General features: G+C 47.9%; 1 protein-coding gene across 1 annotated transcript in view; it reads right to left on the minus strand.

Moving 5' to 3' along the window:
• Positions 1 to 7,572: 7,572 nt before the first annotated feature.
• SHANK1 (SH3 and multiple ankyrin repeat domains 1) overlaps positions 7,573 to 19,653 on the minus strand; it is a 79,056-nt gene continuing 66,975 nt past the window's right edge. The window contains exon 24 of the mRNA XM_015414670.1: positions 7,573 to 8,140. Coding sequence (XP_015270156.1) covers positions 7,573 to 8,140 — 568 coding nt within the window. The remainder of the gene's footprint in view (positions 8,141 to 19,653) is intronic.

Consider the following 19,653-nt stretch of genomic DNA (forward strand, 5'->3'; position numbering starts at 1 on the left):
TCTTTCACCTAACTGGCTTGAAGTTGCCTTACACTGAATCAGACCCTTGGTCCGTCAAGGTCAGTGTTGTCTACTCAGACTGGCAGCAACTCCCTCTCTCTTACATACCAACTACTGCCAGTTCCCTGGACTGGCAACACAAGCGACCGAACCTGGGGCTTTCCGCAAGCCAAGCAGACTCTCCCATCACTGAACCTCACCCACCCACCCACCTTCTAGGAGACACAGAAAATGTGCCATTTCACCCCCATTCATGGCTTCCTAGGGTGCCCACCCATTGCTATAGTCCACCACTGCTTATATCTTGTATCTTTCCCAGTGCATGGGACTGTCCCAAGCAAGCGCTCTCCTCTTCCCTTAACTCTGCCCTTGAGAGTGAGCACGGCCACATGGAGGGGCTTGATCCACTGACCGCTTCTCCGTTCCACAATCCATAAAACAATTCCTTAGGTACCAGAGCTAATGGCTTCAAGAAACAGGCCCCATTGATCAACCACTACCCTTCCTGCCCACTGAAACCATTCCAAGTCCTCTCTGCACATTCTACGCATTCTCAAGCCCTCCTCCTGTGGTCCTAAGGTGTCCAGCGACTTCTTCCTAAAGCACCAGTCCTTCTGCTCAAGAACTCAGGAGGTCTGGCCCTTTCTCCCCACAATCCCTGGCTCTCATACCACCCTCCTAGAAGTCCTTCCTCCCCCAACCTCACAATGCTAAGTGTACATCATTCCTGGAGTTGGGATGTGAATTCACAAGGCTGCCCAAGCGAAGAGCAGAGAACAACAGCACGGGCCCCAGCCTGTAACGGAGGGGAGAGCTCGTTTTCCACCTCCCTGCAACATCATCGTTTTGGAAGACATTCTAAAGTTTGTTTGTTTCGTTTCGCTCCCTTGTTTTTTCTTGGGGGGGGGTCTAAGGAATGGGAGGCGCTGACGCGGCCAGTCCGAGGAGACGAGACAAAAGCCCTTTTTTTTCTTTTAAAAAGATGGCCGCTAAACTGGCAGCGCGGAGGCGCAATGTTGGCGGCACAGGTCATCACCACACAGTGAGGTGAGAGGGGAACACCACACGGCACTGCAGTGTGGCATCAGTGGCCGTCGGGACGCAGAGGGGGCAGGCGACAGCCACGTGTCTAAAACTGGGGTGGGAAGGGAGGCCACGCGGTACTGAGTTGTGGCTTTGGAGGCACAGTGGGAATAGCCATGTGGCATCTCGGGAAGTGGCGACGGCAGGAGAGGGGCACCACGGGAGAAGGAAGGCCGGGGGGGATTACGTGGCAAAGAGGGCATCCTGAGAGGGAGGCACAAAAAGCCACGTGGCACAGAGCCATGGCACTGGAAGGGTTAACCCAGCCATGCAAATAGGGTGAAGATGCACAACTCCGCTCAAAAGGTCAGGAGCTCACTGGTTGGAGGTTGCCCGTGGCATGGGTGCTACCCAATCACCCCTTGACATTTATGAAATCTTTAAGCATTGCCCAGGCACTTACACCCAAAATGGCTCGCTGGCTCCTGCTTTCATTCAGTTCTGGCCAAGGCCAGAGGTTCTTAAACTTTTTTTGAAGTGGGACACACTTGTAAACGTACTGTTTTGAGACCCAGTGGGCTTCTGGGTGATGGAAGTAGTGCCCCCCCCAACTTTTCTTGTCACTAGAAGGGGGCGAGGAGCTTGAGCCTCATGACCCACCTAGGAGTCGCCACCCACTTGAGGCTCACCAGCCACAACTGGAGAATCACTGGCAGTTCCTCCAATCTCCCTACATTCCCAGTGTCCTTTGAATTCAGATCCTGCACCTTGACGTCACAAGCAGCCATGTCTCGCTGGAAAGATCGCCTACTCAGGACTCTTGTCGTCAACCCCACCCCCGGTCGTGAAGGGCTACAGATTCACTTTGAAGAAAAGCAAAGTCAAAACTTCTTAAGGTTCTGTGAGTATCCTGGCTGCCCACGTAAACTTTATTTGCCTGGGGCCTACCACCAGTTTTTTTAAAAAATTAATTAATATTAGGGGTTTTTTTTGCATGCCTGGGTTAATCTTGTGGTCATGAAGGGAAAGGGTACATTGCTGGCCTTGACAGGTGTCAGATTTGCAAGGTGACCCAATGGGGAGCATGGGCACATGGGTGATGGGAGCCACACGGCACAGAAAAACGTGGCGTGGCTCAGAGAAGCAGCGTGCTGCGCCACACGGTCATGGGGAGGGCTTAGCTGTATGGTACAGAAGTACAGTTTGAAGGAGTGGGTGGGGGCGTCATCAGCTGTGTGGCACAGCCGTGGTGGGGCTGGCGGTGGCTAGCTGTAGATCTAAGAGTCACAGCACAGGTGAACTGGTGGACGGGGCCCGGCCACAAGGCCTACGGTCAGAGGACAAGTCCCCGCGTACTTCCCCACAGCTCATAAATCCCTGATGTGGAGATTGGGGGACAGAGAGGAGGGGGGTCAGGAACTCCCCCCCCACTCTCCTTGGACGGAGCATCACACTGAGGACCCCCAGCAATGAGCAGCAGCGAGAAGGCCCCCCCCCCCGGGAAAAGCAGTCTGTGAACTGGATCCTGGTGTCCAAATGGCTGCATTGGGGGGGGGGCACATCCCCTTTGATGCTGAGTTCTTTTGTTTCTTTGGCAGCTGAGCACTGGGGAGGGGGGGAATGAGGGAAGCTCCACCCACAGCACAGGTATGGTCAGTATCCAAGACCCCTCCCCCCCCCAGGATCAGGGCCAGTGGGAGCACACGAGGAGGCCGACGGCGGCAGGAGAGACCCGGAGAACTCACAATCTACAGCTCAACCCTTCCCTCTTCCAGCCCCTCTTGGCGCCAACCAAGCTCTCTGAAGCTGGATCACCTGTCTGCCACCATCCTCTACCCAGCAGAAGAATCCAAAAGAAGCTCCCCAAATTTGCAAAACGAAAGGCTCTTTTTTTGCCCCATTCCCAAGGTACAGAAATAAGCAATGCAGGGCTGTGGGTATATATCTGTTTACATGTGGAGGCCGCGGACTTCTGAAATGAAGATAAAATGATGCGTGAAACCCAAGCATGGAAAATGGTGAAACCCGAGCATGGAAAAGGATGCGCTAGAATGGATCGGCAAACGCGTGTGGACCACACCATAAGCACAAGGAGCATGCCCGGGGCTGTCTGTACTCTGTGGTGGGACTGAGGGTTGTCAGTCTGGGATGTTCTTCTCTCCCTCCTTCAAGGGGCTGGTATGACCCGTGCAATCTGGCCGCGCTTCTAAGGGAACGCCACCAGCTAGTTTCCTGCAAAACGTGTTCTCACAGAGACGGGAAAACATTCAGATCACATGCTGCTGTTAATCCTTAGTGGCATTTTGGTCTAAAAGGGGTTTCTTGACTTTAGAGGCAAAGCTGACAGGGTTTTCACCACGGAGACGTCAAGAGGTAGAGTGATACACCCACCTGCACCGATAAAAATGGCCCCCAGCAGCTGGCTGGCTCAGGCTGTGCCCCACTCTGGTCTCTCTCGCTCTCTGGTGTGTGACTATGCAGGCTTGTAAATAGCCACTGCCTGGTTGGCCCATGGAAACCATGAATCACTTCTGGCTGCCCAAGCAGGAACACCTTTGCAAATGCAAAGAGGAGGAGGAAGAGATTGGATTTATACCCCGCCCTTCACTTGGGAGTCTCAGAGCAGCTTACAAACTCCTTTCCCTTCCCCTCTCCACAACAGACACCCTGTGAGGTAGGCTGGGCTGAGAGAGCTCTGACAGAAACTGCTCTTTTTCAAGGACAGCTGTGCCAGAGCTTGTGACTGACCCAAGGTCACATCAGCAGGTGCAAGTGGAGGAGTGGGGAATCAAACCTGGTTCTCCCAGATTAGAGTCTGCACACTTAACCATTACACCAAACTGACTCTCAGAGTCTTCTTTCAAGGATAATCAAACAGGAATCTCTCTCTCTCTCTCTCTCTATATATATATATACACACACGCCTGCCTTACACTGAATCAGACCTTTCGTCCATCAAACTCAGTATCACCTAAGGCTGTCAGAACACCTCTCCAGGGTATCAGGCAGAGGTCTTTCACAAGACCACCTACTACCTGGTCCTTTTAATTGGGAGATGCCAGGGATTCAACCCGGGACCTCCTGCATGCCAAGCAGAGGCTCTTCCACTGAGTCACAGCCCTTCCCCATACCTTGAAGACAACCAACATTTTATTTCTCTATAATCTTTCATGAGGCAGGGCTGACTTTATCAGAGGCCCAATGGTGATGCTGGACTTCTGCTCTGTTCTGCTGATGAGGCCTCACAACGGTCCCTCTGGGATCCATTTAGGTTGTGGGTCTCTTCTGTGGAATGGATGAGCCAACAAGAGGTTTTTGTGAGCTTTCTGGGAAGGCTACGAGCGCCCAACTCAGCTCGGCCCAGAATTTTAAGAGTGTGGCTAAGCAAACTTTGTGGTGCCGTCACTGTGTGCCCTTGACGTAGCCAACACGAAAGCCATTGTTTTTGCAGTTAGATCACCCCTAGAAGCACAGATGAAAGGGGATCCCATGAAGATGGGATGGATCCCAACTAGAAATTCCATTCACAGAAGGGTTTTCGTGCACAGAAGCATGCCCCCCCCCCCGGCAACCCAAAATGCTGCTCCAGGGGCACAGGTGTCCCAACACAAGGGGGCAGTTTGAGGACTGCCACATTGGGCGGGTGGGGATCAGAGAAATCCTTGCATGCGTGGTTCTTTTTGATGGGATCCAACCCATATTCCTTGAAACTTGGCTTTGGTGGATCTACTAAACAAGCTAAGCTATTTTACCTTGAAAGAACAAAGACAGGCGCACTACTACAGAGTTACTGTGTAGCAAAGCAGTGATTGCAAATCAGCTCTGGACTCCTCTAAGGAGCGCTACCCTTTTCTCACCAATGGAAGCTAATTTCCTCTACCTGGAAAAAAGCTCACCAAACGAACTTTCCGGGTTGTGAGCGCTGGAGCTGCTTGCCAAGTCAAATCCTAAGGAAAGGCCATAGCAGAAGTGGAGTCGGTCCACATGTAGGCTACATGGCAGCATGTGGTGTGTGAGAGCCATGTGCCGCTTCATCTCAAGGACCCAGGAATGCGCCATCCTCAAAATACAGAAACATATTTATCTTCACACCCCGTTGTGTCCAATACCTAGCAGGCGTTTCCCCATTAAGCACAGGATGCCCAATTCTGCTCTTTTCACAACACAATATTTGGGACTATTTCCAAAACTTGTGCCAGGCGCAAACCAACCAAACCCTTATTTCTGGCTTTTTCTTTGGGCGTACCTTACTCCTGAGTCCTTGAGATGAAACAGCAGCAGCAGGCCACTCAGCAAGTCTCTTTCTCTTTCCGAGTCACAGAGCTGCAAAGCTCCCATGCCAATACTGCCGGGAAATGCAGTATTTGTCCCAACAGGAGCTGGCACTGACTAAGACTACACACACACACAGTGGAGCGGGGAATGAGACCACAGCAGGGTTCACAGCAGGGTAATGCTCACCCGCATAAAAGCTTCCTGTCCCCTCCCCAGCACATCATTGAAAATGTATCTAGCCTAGTCCTTTGTATACTGTCCTAGTTTCCCATGGACAGGTCATTGGTGATGCAGGAGAACTCTGAAAATTGTAACCTCCCATCTACAGTGTGAAGTGGTACAGCCCACCCTACCATTCCATTCTGCATGGCAATCCTCAGTAGAGTCACACTCTTTCTAACCCCGTTGACTTTCATGGACACAGAAAGGTACAACTCTGCTTAGGAGCGCATGGTAGGCCTATCAGGGGGTCTGTGTATACAATGATTTCATAAGCAAGATTTTCTGCTTGGGAAGCCAGCTGTCACTCAACCATATGGGCACCACTGCTTGCTTCTGAGTCATGGTGGAGCTAGCGGGTGCACATACACCAAAGCAAGCAATGTTCCTTTGAGCCATTGTCTGGCATGAGCTGCCATATCCCCCGATTCTTTTTTCGGTAGGTCCTGGAAAATGCTGGGCTGAATTGAGCAAAATGGGTCAGGTGGGATATAACCAATCCTTTCCCTGAGCCCTCATCTGATGACTCTAGCCAATTAAGATAAGACTCAGTTGTAGCCATGTTGGTCTGAAGCAGCTGAACATTGTTTGAGTCCACTGGTACGCCGAATAAAACTTTGCTGGTCTGAAAGGTGCCACTGGACTCAAACTTTGTTCTAGCCAGTTAAAAATATGTTTTGCCATCGGTTTGTTCAGCGTCAGAGCAGCACATCTTATGCACCCCCAGGATGAGATTTCCATGCAGCTGAAACTGTTGGGACCCGTAAATCGTTGGAACAGGTTGATTATGTGGGTATTGCTCATGCCAGTATTCCGTCTAGGCTACAGTAGTGAATAGTAGCCTCGTGACTGAGGCAACGCCTGTGCAGTTTCTGCCTTTCAGTGCCATAAGACTGATGTGGGATCTAGTCACATGGAAGGGGTAATGCCACAGCTCCAGTTACAGATCCTTCCTGTTGGCAGAGCAGTTTGTGAACTGTGTGTGGGATGAATAATCTGGAGGCGGCCTCTGCCACTGGACCAGGATTCACTATTAACATCCGGTCCTAACACGGTCATGTGACTCAGGCGCACATTCAAGGAGTGAGAACAGGAAGCCAGCGTACAGCACCACAGCTGCATGTGGTAACCAGCTAACATGACAGAGCAAGCCATTAACTGGCTCAGGTTTAAGAGTCAGGGTTGCATATCCCTTAGTTTCACCTAATTCATCATTGAACAAAATGGGCACCACCTACTGAAAATCACGGCTTTTGTTTCCAAAAACAGACAGCAAGTCTCTCACCCCTATAACTTCTAAAACTAATCTTGGTAAAACTAATCTTGGAAGTGTAGGGGGGGGGGAATGGAATCTTTACAGCTAGGCTGAAATTTACACGGGTAGCCGAATTTTAGCTTTGCTTGGGTTTTGTTCTTTGTTGCTGCTAAAATGCAGAGTACTTAACAACCCTGGGTAATTGCAAACACGCACAGGGCAAGCTGTTACTGCGGCAGGATGAGTGTAACGCGCAAGCATGCCTGAAGGGCGAAGGTGTGAAATGATGGCCACGAAGCAAACGTAGGAGAGAGGTGGTGGGGCAGGCGCAAGCTGCCGTACAGTTTGGAAGCGGGGGACTGACACCCTGTGATACAAAGCAATGAGAGCGTCGGAGCAAGCTGTTAGGTTGGTGGGAGAATGAAGAGATTATATAGAGGGAGTGCCTGGGGAAATGATATTACGCACACAGGTCCGTACGCTGTGCTGGTACCGGCTATCGGATGAGCAGAACCAGCAGACCGCTACATGGCAACGCAAGAGGAAAGTGCACAGGAGTGAGGGTGCACGGGCAGGCTTTGGTGAGCTTCTCAAAGCTTCCTTCTGCCAAGCAGGGAGGCGGGGATCCTCACTCTGCCCTACCTAACCCTCACCCGTAGGGTCTCTCCTTACAGCTTCCCCCGTGCCCAGCCCCGCAGCTGCACCCCCTCCACCTTGTATTTTTTCCCCCCTCTCCCCAGCGGTGGAGGTCCATTGTACATTCAGGCGAGAGGCTCCCCGGGGCAGGGCAGTTTCCCCCATCACCTCTCCAGAAAGAACTTGAGGGCTCGGGCGATGTTCATGCGGTGCCCCACTCGCGTCACGCCCAGGTCAATGAAATCCTCCTTGGTGAGGGACGGCAGGTGGGAACCGTCGATTTCGTTGTCCAGGAACCGATCCCGGTGCTCCCCCAGCTTCAGGTACTCCAGCCAGTCGGCCACGTCGTACTTGGTCCAGAAAGGCAGCGGCTTGGAGCCGAACGGCTTGTCCGTGGCGGGCGGCAGGAAGTGGGTGGGGGACAGGGAACGGCTGCCCGAGGGGAAGCCGGGGAAAGGGTGCTCGCCGCCGGACGTGGGCGAGCCGCGGAGATCAAAGACGCCTGTGTATATGGGCACCGAAGGCAGGATGGGGAGGGAGGACGGCCGGGGAGCAGGGCTGATCTTGTGCTCACTGGGCAGGGCGGCTGGGCTCGGGGCGCGCCGCAGGGCCGGGCGGATGTCAAAATCCACACTTTTGGGGTGCTTGCCCTGGGGGGACTTAGGCCAGTTGTGGAAAAGGCTGCTTACAGGCTTGGAGGAGATCAGTGACGGGGACGTCTCATCGGGGAGCCTGTGAGGAAAGAGATAAGGAACAAGAGAGGATTAGAACCCACGATACTCCCTGCTGGAAGAGACTGGGGGCCGGAGAAATCCAGCATGCAACCTTAAGCCAATTGTTTCCTTCCTCCTATCACACAGCCAAGTCTGATTCTGGAACAGGCAGGCGCTTCCCAGAGGCCGTGAGGTAGGCTTCTTCAATGCTAGGCTCCAAACTCAAGAGGAGAATTACATATGCAAAATGCATCGCCGATGAATCCTCCCCACCATAATTTGTTTTATTCCCAGAAGCAACGGGAAAGGACAGTTTGGGCCAAAGGTTCCGTTTTTGCACCTGGGGAGGAGGGTGGGAGACACTTTCCCACCAAAGAGCCAAAAACAGTTCAAAGAGAGCGGTGTCGCTCAGGAAAATAGTCAGCAACAAAAGAGACGCAACATCCCACTTCCTGCTAACGCCAAGCTGCAACTTCCTGTAGCTGCTTTGGATAGAATAAAATTAGGGAAACGTAAGTTGGCAAATTCCCCTCTCCCAAAAAATCTTTTGACTCAGACTGCAGCTTTGGATGAAGACTGTAAAAAGACTACTAAAAAGAAATTTGCACACTTGGGAAAAAACAGTTGACAAGGCTCAGTGTCAAAGGTACTCAGCCCTCAAAAGTCCTGGCCCCACTGGTGGACCTCCTGATGGCACCTGGTATTTATGGCCACTGTGAGACACAGAGTGTTGGACTGGATGGGCCTTTGGCCTGATTCAACATTGGCATCTCTTATGTTCTTGCAACGTATAACAGCAACCCAATCCGAAGGACCCAAGCAGGGGAGAGTATTTCAAAAATGATCATTTTAATTCCCTATTGGAAAGTGAGGAAGGGCATGATTATTGCTTCCACAAAAGACCGGGAGCAATGCTCCCTCTAAGCTGTGGAGACTTGTGAGCAAAAATTCCACTTTCTGAGTTACTGTCATTAAAGTTGTGAGCGAGCGATTTGGCTACTGCATAAATTTGTTTGCTCTGGAGCCAGCTTTCCTGAGCTAAGACAAAAATGTGTGAGCTGGAGGCTAAAAAACCGTGAGCTAGCTCACACTAACGCAGCTTAGAGGGAACAGTGACTGGGAGTGTTGTTTCCATATTGGGAATTCTTTTTAATAAATATTGAAAAAACAGTCCTGAGTGAAAACAAGAACTGTGCCCTTTCAAAATGATACATTTTGAAGCCCCTTCCCTGGTGAGGCAGCAGGAGCAGTGAGTTCGGGAGAGGTGCACCCGGACTCCCAGCTGGTCTCCAGCGCTTCATCCCTTGACAGGACCATTATTGTCCCCAGGCGGTGTAATATCAGGAGTACGAACACCTGAATACAAATGAGAAATAATCAGGGCGAGCTTTGCACTGATCAGATGTTGCCAATCCAATCCCAGAAATACTGGGCCTTTTTATTGGGTTGGCGATATCGAATTGCACACCTCTAGATCCAAGGGCAGGTTCCACAAAGGAGGCTCTTCTATGGGGCAGCCCTCCTCCACAACTGTGTGGTTTGCACAAGGAGCAGTGGAATCCTTTCTAGTGCCCTTGGTCAGATGTTGCCAATGGTAGGCATGGCAACGCTTTGGCATGACCAGGGGGGATCCAAAGGGCAAGCCATGGTAGGCATGGCACACAGACACTCAATGCACACTGGCTGGAGAATATCCACTCTGTGGTCTTTTGTAAAACCGGAAGGGGATGCTTCTTTTTGGCAACAAGAATTTTCCATAGGTCCATTTTCGAACAGTTGGTGGGACTTGCTTGCAGCCTCTGTCATTATTTCCCCCACTTCAGCTGACATTGTCACGGGCTATGACACTAGTCAGACACGGTCGTGTATAGGGGGCAACTGAATGGGAACACACGGTGAGAAAAATCACAGACTTGGCAAACGTAAGACGGGACAAGGGGTAGTTTCGAAACTCAAGCAAGAGTTCCTCTGACACTGAGGGACATGTGAGAAGTCTTCCCGCTGAGACTACTTATGATTCAGCTAGAATTCCACCCCACAGTTAAGAGCTTTGTTCTATTCCCATCATTCATCCCTATTCCAAGATCTGAATTTTCAAGAAAAACTTTTCTGACTCCAGTATGGGAAACAAAAATTTTCACTTTCCAAGACCCTACAAACTTTGGTTCTCCAGTCCAAATCAAGAACCCATGAGAAAGCGGCTGCAGCTAAGGGGTATAACACTTCCTTTGCAAGCAGAAGGTCCCACATTCAATCCCTGGCATCTCCAGTTTTAAAAGAATTCTGGTTACAAACAGTGTTCCCTCTATTAGTGTGAGCTAGCTCAGTTTTTTAGCCTCCGGCTCACACATTTTTTGTCTTAGCTCAGCAAGGATGGCTCCAGAGCAAGCTAATTGATGCAGGAGCCAAATCGCTCGCTCACAACTTTAATGCCAATAGCTCACCAAGTAGAATTTTTGCTCACAAGACTCCGCAGCTTAGAGGGAGCATTGGTTACAAATTTTGGGAAAGACCCTGGAGAGCCATTGCCAGTCAGAGCAGAAAGTGCTGAGCTAGACAGACCAAAAGACTCTGACTTGATATGTAAGACCGCGTCATCGGTCCACTCTGATTTCAGAAGATGCCAGTCTGCCAGTTCTTCTGCAAAAGATTCCCCTTCCTCCAGTTAACGGCATCTTTCACTTCCTGGCAGCTGGACTGGAATCTCTCCTGAAAGAGTCTAGGGTTGGGTTGTGCACCCTGAGCCACGGGACAAGGACGTGAAAAGCAGTGGTGGCAGGATGCGGTCACAGACCCAGGATCAGTTTAAAAAACTGCCACACGGGAAACTTTTTTCCTGGAATGCACCACCTTCAGGCTGAGGAGGATGGATTGTATGCCTGCATATTCCTTGCCCAGCCACCTGCATTCTTAAAACATTACCATGTCAGAGAGAGAGCCAGGCTGGAACCCCCCCCCTTCCCAACTCTGGGAGAAGAACTAATCTCATAAGAGCCCCCCCCGAATTTAAACCAAACCTATCAGAGTTGCCTCAAACCCAATTTGAATTTGAACTCATAAATAGCTGGTTACTGGTTCATATTACATATTGTTACATATTGATGGCACATTGTCCCTGACAAGGCAATTCTATTTGCACTCTTAGGACCTAAACTGGAAGATACATAATATTTCCAGTTTACACAACAACTTCTGACACAAGGCCATATATATTTGAGGCCCCAAATAGAATTTTTTTGGTGTGTCATTCTATTCCATATTGGAACATTCCAATTTTGGTCCTATTTTACTTATTTATTTTTAATTTATTGTTAATCACCTTACATGTCTTACAGGGACTCTGTTGCTTGTTATATTTTGCACTATTTGACCTTTGAAGAAGGCTCTTGTGAACCGAAGCGCGTCAGGTCACACACTGTCCTTTTGTGTGTATTTGTAACTTTGTACATTTTCGAAAGAAAGAAATTGCGAGTAGATAAATAGGTACCACTTCAGTGGGAAGGTAACAGCGTTCCGTGCACCTTAGTGTTTAGTCATGCCGGCCACATGACCACGGAAACGTCTTTGGACAGCGCTGGCTCTTCGGCTTTGAAACGGAGATGAGCACCGCAACCCTAGAGTCGGACTCGACTGGCTTTCGAGCAAGGGAACCTTTACCTTTTATGAGGCTTTATTTGGGCCCCTGCTGGGGTTTTTTATATGTCTTTGTAATAAACACTCTTTTGTACACTTACTTATGTTTTTAACTTTTGGCCCTCAATTAAGTTTTCTAAACTTCCTTTGTAGGTTTTTCCAAAACAAATTATTTCAGGCCCAGGAGGATCCTTGGAGGGGCTCTTTCTCTCCTAACTGTAGGGCGGGTGTGTAAAATACTTGCCTTTTCAGGAAGAAGGAGGAGGAGGAGGAGGAGTCAAGAGTCCGAGAGAGGCTTACAATCACCTTCCTCTCCCCACAACAGAGTGAATGAGAGCGAGAGAAAGGTGTGCACTGGGGGTGGAGGATTCTAGGATCGCTAGCTCTCATATCTATCACATTTTTTACCCTCAGCCTTCCTTCAGGACGTTCAGAGCATCAAAGAGAATCCTCTCCTCCTCCATTTAATAAACACCCTCCTAAGGCCTCATGTAATTCTTCAACAGGACTGCATTTCCCAGGCACTCTCTGAGCCGTCTGGCTGGCCCTCCCTGAAGAGGGGAGGCGTTCTTCTCCCAGGAAGAGCTGGGTGGCGGAGAAGCTGCTACTGGCTAGAGGGTATCCCTCGCCCAAGGAGGGTGGGTTGGACTCTGGATGGGCCAGGAATGGTAGGGACCCGCAAAGGAGCTGTGTTAAGAAGCTTTATCATTTTCCTGCCAGCTCCTCTACATGCTAATTTTGACCCTTGTTGGCTGGAAAGGTATCCCTGTTAAAGCTGTTGCTCCCAAGTCTTCTATTGGTTACTAACCACCTCGTTTAATAAAATAAGTTGGTTGTAATCCTGCCTGGGTCCTCACGCCTCAAGCTCGACCAGTCACTTGGCAATGCCCTCGCTAGTGGTGGTGATGTTTGGAAGGGTGAGGGGGGGGGGGTACTCTGGGCCCTCCCTGGTTTGAACATAAGAACATAAGAACATAAGAGATGCCAATGTTGGATCAGGCCAAAGGCCCATCCAGTCCAACACTCTGTATCACACAGTGGCCAGAAATACCAGTGCCATCAGGAGGTCCACCAGTGGGGCCAGGACATTAGAAGCCCTCCCACTGTGGGCCCCCCAAGCACCAAGAAGACAGAGCATCACTTGCCCCAGAGTCCCTATCTATACCTTGTGGCTAATAGCCACTGATGGACCTCTGTTCCATATGCTTAGCTAATTCCCTTTTGAAGCCGTCCATGCTTGTAGCCGCCACCACTTCCTGTGGCAGTGAATTCCAAGTGTTAATCACTCTTTGGGTGAAGAAGTACTTCCTTTTATCCGTTCTTGTATTGTGAGAAAGGGAGAAAAGTACCTCTTTCTCTACCTGCTCTTTCCCATGCATAATCTTATAAACCTCAATCATGTCACCCCTCAGTCGTCGTTTCTCCAAGCTAAAGAGCCCTAAGCGCCTTAACCTTTTCTCATAGGGAAAGTGTTCCAACCCTTTTATCATTCGAGTTGCCCTTTTCTGCACTTTTTCCAAAGCTATAAAAACTGTTTGAACCCCAGACCAGAGTGGTGACAGCTAGTCAAGGCCTTTGCCTGCTGAAGGGGACAGGAGGGCAGGGCAGGGCTCCTGGGAGGGGATGTACATCTTAGGCAAACCCACAGATGGTCCCTCGCACCCACGACAGTGGGCAACAACACCCAGTAGGCTTCATGGATTTCATTCCAGGTCATCCCTATCTTTGTCCGACACTCTTAAACACTACACTGGTATACTGGCTTTTAGGTACTGTAATAACAAAGGCAAACTGCTTCTCACAGATGAAGACTCCGTCTAAACTGTAGGTTAATACAAAATTTCTACAGATCCTGGCCCCTTTCATCCTGGCATGGAGAGAACCATAAGAGCTCTCCAGGGTGCTGATTCTGTTGGAAAAGACCCATTTGGTTAGCTCCACCCCTTTGGCCGAGCTACTTGTGGAACTACATCTGGCTGAAGCAGTTCCCATGTAAGCCAAGTATGGTGCACAAAGACAGCCTCCTATTTCTAAGGATGACTTTTATTCGGACACGCCTTGCTAGTTCCCATGTTGATACTGAGCTTTCTCAGGAAGAAGCAAGAAAACAAGGCCTTGCTTGATCCTTTTATTAATTAGCCTTGCACCAGGAAAAGTGAAAGCAAGGGCCTCACTTGATGGGTAAGACAAGGATCTGTAGAGTTGCATTTCTGCAGCCACCAGAGAGAGACCTTTGCCATCTCACAAGCAGGGCACCAACACTGGGGCTTTCTTTTGTTTGACCCCAGCACCTTCTAACATGGATATTGTCCAAGAAAGTGGTCTAAAAAGACATTTAAGTTAGGGACTGTCACTACATGTGGTATCAAATTCTATAAACTGTATATGATGTGGGACATTCTTCCCACGCTGCGCTGCCTAGTACCTAGTACTTTAAGATTTAAGTGCCAGGTGAAAATATTTTGCTTTTTTGTTCATATTGTTGTATTTTGGGACTCTTTTACCACTGAAGACTGTTTTGCTGTCCTAACTCCCTATGGAATTGGCTCTTTCCATTTATTTTAGGTTATTCTTGTATGCTGCTGTTTTCTTTATATTCTGTTTTTTCCCCTACCAATTTTATTGTAAACTACTTCGGGCATTTTTTTTGGACAAATTACCTAAATTAAGAAATATGTGTAGTGTGACATTATCCTGCTCACTGTGGGACATGATATGAGTACCATCAACATCCTTACGTATTTTTTTTTTTAAATTATTTTCCGTTTTCATTTCACAAAAATATATACAAATATCTATTTAGTATTTATACAATTCTTAATATGAAGTTCCTCTTTCTTTTTTATCGTCTAATATTTTTAACTAGCATAGTCTCAGTTCTGTTCTATCTTCTTCAGGTTCAGCCAAGTATAGATTGTTTTCCATCTGTCCCCAAAAAGGTCCTCTGGTTTGTTCTTCAAAGCTATACTCAGTTTATCCATTTCCGCTATTTCCAGAATGTTGAATTTAAGTTCTTTTATAGATGGTATGGCTTTCGACTTCCAACGCTTAGCTATCGAAATTCTTGCTGCTGTTAATAAATAAACTATTATGTGTTTGTGGTCTTTTATCGTATCTGGAATCATATTTAGCAGGTACGTTTCTGGTGTTAATGGGATATTGATTTTAAATATCTCTAAGAAAATTTTGTAAATTTTTTCCCCAAAGGATTGTATTTTGTCGCACCTGCACCAAATGTGGAGGTATGATCCTATATTCCTGCCGCATCTCCAGCAGATATTTGATGCTTTCGGGAAGCATTTAGCAACTTTAGCAGAGGTCCAATGCCACCTGAAAAACATTTTATATATGTTTTCTTTATATGCCGTCGCACTCATATATTTTATTGATTTCCATGTTTTTATCCACTGATCCATTTCTATTGTGTGTCCTATCTCTTTTATCCAGGCTACCATTGACATTTTTATGATCTCTTCTTGTAGCTCCTCCTCTAATAGCTTTGTATAGAATTTCTGAATTAACTTATCACTGGAAGAAAGCCAAATTTTATCAATTTCATTTAAGGTAGTGTAAAATCCTATTTTTTAAATCTTCAATGTATCTTGATTTTAATACATTTTTATCCCACCAAGATAGGTTTATATTTTGTGTTTTTAATATCTCATCTGTTTTCAGTTCGGCTTTTTTGTTTAATAAGTTGCCATAAGTTTCTTTAATTTCCCCTATTATCAGTGATGGTTTGGCAAATGCTTCTATCGGAGATATCCACAGAGGGACTTTAGTGTAGAATTTGAGTTTTATTATATTCCAGACTTTCATGAGAGCACTTCTTATGATGTGTGTATGGAAGCTGGCGTGAATTTTATCCTTTCCATACCATATGTACGCATGTCATCCCATTACCAAGTCTGATCCTTCTAAAGCTAGAGTTCTCACATCTTCTAACTCAACCCAATCTTTGATCCATATCATCGATGCTGTGAAATAGTACAGCTGCCAATTAGGCAATGCAAATCCTCCTCTTTTTTTACTGTCCTGGAGATCTTAAATTTTATTCTCGTTTTTTTAGACTCCCATATAAATTTACTTACAGTTTTCTCTAGATCCTTAAAAAAATTGTAATTTTAATTATTGGTAAGTTTTGCGCCAAAAACAGGAATCTTGGAAGAATGTTCATTTTTATTGTCGCTATTCTGCCCAGTAACGAAAGATTCTCCCCCCCATGATTTAAATCTTTTTTAATAGCCTTACGTATTCTTGAACTCTAGCGGTAAGAGAGGCAGAGAAAAACTTCCCTAAATCTCTTTTCTCCAATCATTTCTTCTTTTATAAGACTGTCACCACCCCCTTTAATTACCTTTCTTTTGAAACTAAACCCCCCCACATTGCTTCAACCTTTCATCACTGGAATGTGACCACCTGTCTGCATTTTTGTTTTGCTCTCCAACATGCCTTTTTTGGGATGACTATACACAGCATCCAAAGTGTGGCCATAATACAGATCGATGGCAGTCTTATTCTTGCTATTTTTATTGCTAGGAGGAAACCCCCCCCCACTAAACTAGTATTTTCTGTTCCTATTATTGAAAAATAGCAAGTGCAGACACCAGGCTGGTTTGGAGACTGGATACTAGGCTCACACAGGAGCATATATTTTTCAAAGGTTTTCTCTCCCAAAATTAAATACTTCTCTTGAATTCATAATGATAGAAATTACACTGCAATGGTCAGAACGACAGAACCAGGGGATGTTCAAAGGCCGCACATAACTGACATGAAACCAACACGCACATGCTGTCACACATAGCCCTGTGCCTCCCTCCCGCATGGATCTCTTTATTAGCAGCTCACACATGACCTATGGCATTCAAATGTAGGTGCATGAGTCAAACTGAGTTAGAGAATCCCAGACAAAACCTGGATTGAAGTCTTGCTTAGAATCACGATTTATGTGTGTATGAGAGGGGAAGGCGTTTTAGTTAACTCACGCACTCGGATCTGTATGTAGCCAAACTGAGCTGGCAACTGTTGGTCCCCACTGCAAACTCCTCTCATGACTGAGAAGGAGAGAGACCAGCAGAACATAACGTAGTGGAATTAGCAAAATGATCACAGGCAGCAAAGCTAAGAGAGGGATCCATTTTAAGAAAGCATATTTTTCAGACAGTTGGAATCCTTTTTTAAAAATTTGGGGCAAAACCCCCAGAACTGTATATGACATTAGATCCATTCAACTGTACCTCATTTTTGTAGTTAAGTAGAAAAACAGAATTATATCCATGGGATTAATTTGGAGATTGTTAAGGATACGAGTGTATTTATCTATTTCTATCTTGCCATTCTCCCCGCTGGGGACTCAACGCAGTTTACATTGTTCCCCTCTGTTCAAATGATGTCTTTGTGATATTGCAGTGCCTGTTTTGATGTTTACTCTCTGTATTTCTTTATAATAAACATAAATTGGATGATAGATGAGGAAAAAAGTGACCAGTACTGTAAGACATTATAAGCTGTAACTTTTTCCTTTGGGGATTTTTTTGGGAAGAACTGAGCTGTCTGGAGGAAGGAGAGAGGTCTACCGGGTGGCCGTCTGAAAATAAGAAAGGCTCCAGGCAGTGGATTCCTGCCTTCTCCCTTTTGGCACCAGCCACCGCATGAATGTTGCTTCCAATGCTCCCTCTAAACTGTGGAGTCTTGTGAGCAAAAATTCTACTTTGTGAGCTACTGGCATTAAAGTTGGGAGCGAACGGTTTGGCTGCTGCATAAAACAGCTTGCTCTGGAGCCATCCTTCCTGAGCTAAGACAAAAATGTGTGAGCCGGAGGCTAAAAAACTGTGAGCTAGCTCACACTCACACTCAGCTTAGAGGGAACACTGGTTGCTTCTCATTTGCCCAAATGCAGGACTTTCCCACTCCCCTTCCAGAGCACTGGCTCCTAACTTGCTGCCCTCTCTTCCTCTGTCTCAGAGCGCCCAGGAGTTATAACTCCTCCTGCTAAAATCCACTAACCCTGCGGCTGCAATCCGAAGAATATTGTCCCTTGCAAATAAAATGCAACGTTACACTGCGTAGACGAGTTCAGGACTGCTCCCTCCCTGTTATCTCCTTCTCTCATACACACATCTCCCTCACTCCCCCAAACAATTTATGACATTATACCCTCCGTCCACTTTTCCCAAAAACACCGGAGACCCAGCCAACTCTCTGCCCAAAGATAAACCTCTTTGATTACGTGGCTTGGTCATGGACGTCCCGACTTCTCTTTGCCCGACCCCACTAAATTTGGAGGAACAGCAGCGATTTCTCCCAGCAGCGCAGATGGGGCTACAGATGAATGACGAAATGGAGCAAATAAAAGTCAGCAATGGGGCTGCGTTGAATGGAGCAGGACTGTGAACCCACTGAGCAGACACCCCTCTGCCAGCATGGGTATCCTTATAGGCCCATGTACACGTACAGTGTCTATAGCTCAAGGTGCCTACCCTGGCTTACTTTGGGGGGGGGGTGCACGTTGCCATGACACAGCAACTGCAGCAAGGAGAAGACAAACATGGCATGGTACGGACAGAGGGGCGTGTTGTGTGTAGGACTTTGTAAGGTTAATAAATAGCAACTTCATCCCCAACCTTCTAGGTCCAATGGACCACACACTGCTCCTTTTCCGGGGAGCCTCCAAGACACAGGTCCTCAGGGTGTAACCCCCACTTGGATCAGTGGTTTTCAAGTTGGGCTCCAGGGAATTTGAAGCTCACTGAGGATTCCTCAATGCAGAGATCAATACTGGTGCAGAAGCTTCCCTTATAAGCAGATCTGTCCGGCATTAATTCTCCCCTGCAGTGAGCAGCTGCAGGGAAATCCTGGGAGGTATTTTGGAGCTTATTCTTTATTTCTGAGAGTGACTGGCAAGTCCTCGAGACCCTCTCCAAACCCCTGGGTAAGTTCAGAGCACACGTGAGAATACACCCTACAGAACTCTACACTAAACATGTACAGATGTGCTAAATCGGGGACAAGAGCATATACCACTAGAAGATTCAGCCTCAGGTTTAGTCCCTGGTACTTCACGCCAGAAAGATCTCGGGCACCGAGTTCTGCTGGAGACTTTGGCTGTGTTCTGAAATGATTGGGAAGCCTATGCTGGCTTACTTTGGGGGGCAGGGGACGTAGGCTTAGTGGTAGGGCACACACTTGGCATACGGAAGGCCCCAGGAACAGTCCCAGGCATCTGCCGTTTACATGGATGTCAGGTAAACCTGGAAAGACCTTTCTCTTCCTGAGACCCAGGACAGCTGCTGGCAGACAAGGGTAGAACATATTGAAACTGATGGACTAAGGGGACCAGGCCAGTTTCACACACACGATCATGTGGTTCTTTGGCCCACGGATCTGTGCAGAAGGGATCGTCTGGCAAGGAACTGGACGGCCACGGCTCTGGATGGCACTTCTTTTTTAAAGGAAGTCCTCAGTAGAAGTCCGATGTTTTGCTCTAGTGAGGCTCGGCTCCATTTGCAGCCTGACGAAGCAAATGCAGCCCCACAAGTCATGTTTCTGTCACCTGCCTAGAGACAGAAGGGCTTTCGAGGGCCGTGTAGGCCACAGTGGTGAGCTCCGTTTAGACTGGTCGGTCACACAAGCCATCTGCTCTAACAAAAAGGCTATTTTTGTTAACAGCCATCTCAGATAGACATGAGCAATCAAAAATGCATCGCTCCTCCTCTCGGACCCCAAAAGCGAAGGGTCTCGAGAGAAGCCTCACGTGTCAAAGTATCTGCAATATTCCGGGAACGGGAGAAAGCACTTTGAAAATGGGAACCGCCACCAAAAGAGGCCCTCCCTTGGTCTAGTACAGAGGTCTCCAAAGCGAAGGATGCAACCTCTGTAATAGAGCAGCCGACCCCT

The sequence above is a fragment of the Gekko japonicus genome, unplaced genomic scaffold, assembly GCF_001447785.1.
Source record: "Gekko japonicus isolate JY-2015 unplaced genomic scaffold, Gekko_japonicus_V1.1 scaffold1068, whole genome shotgun sequence".
NCBI classification, from domain to species: domain Eukaryota; kingdom Metazoa; phylum Chordata; class Lepidosauria; order Squamata; family Gekkonidae; genus Gekko; species Gekko japonicus.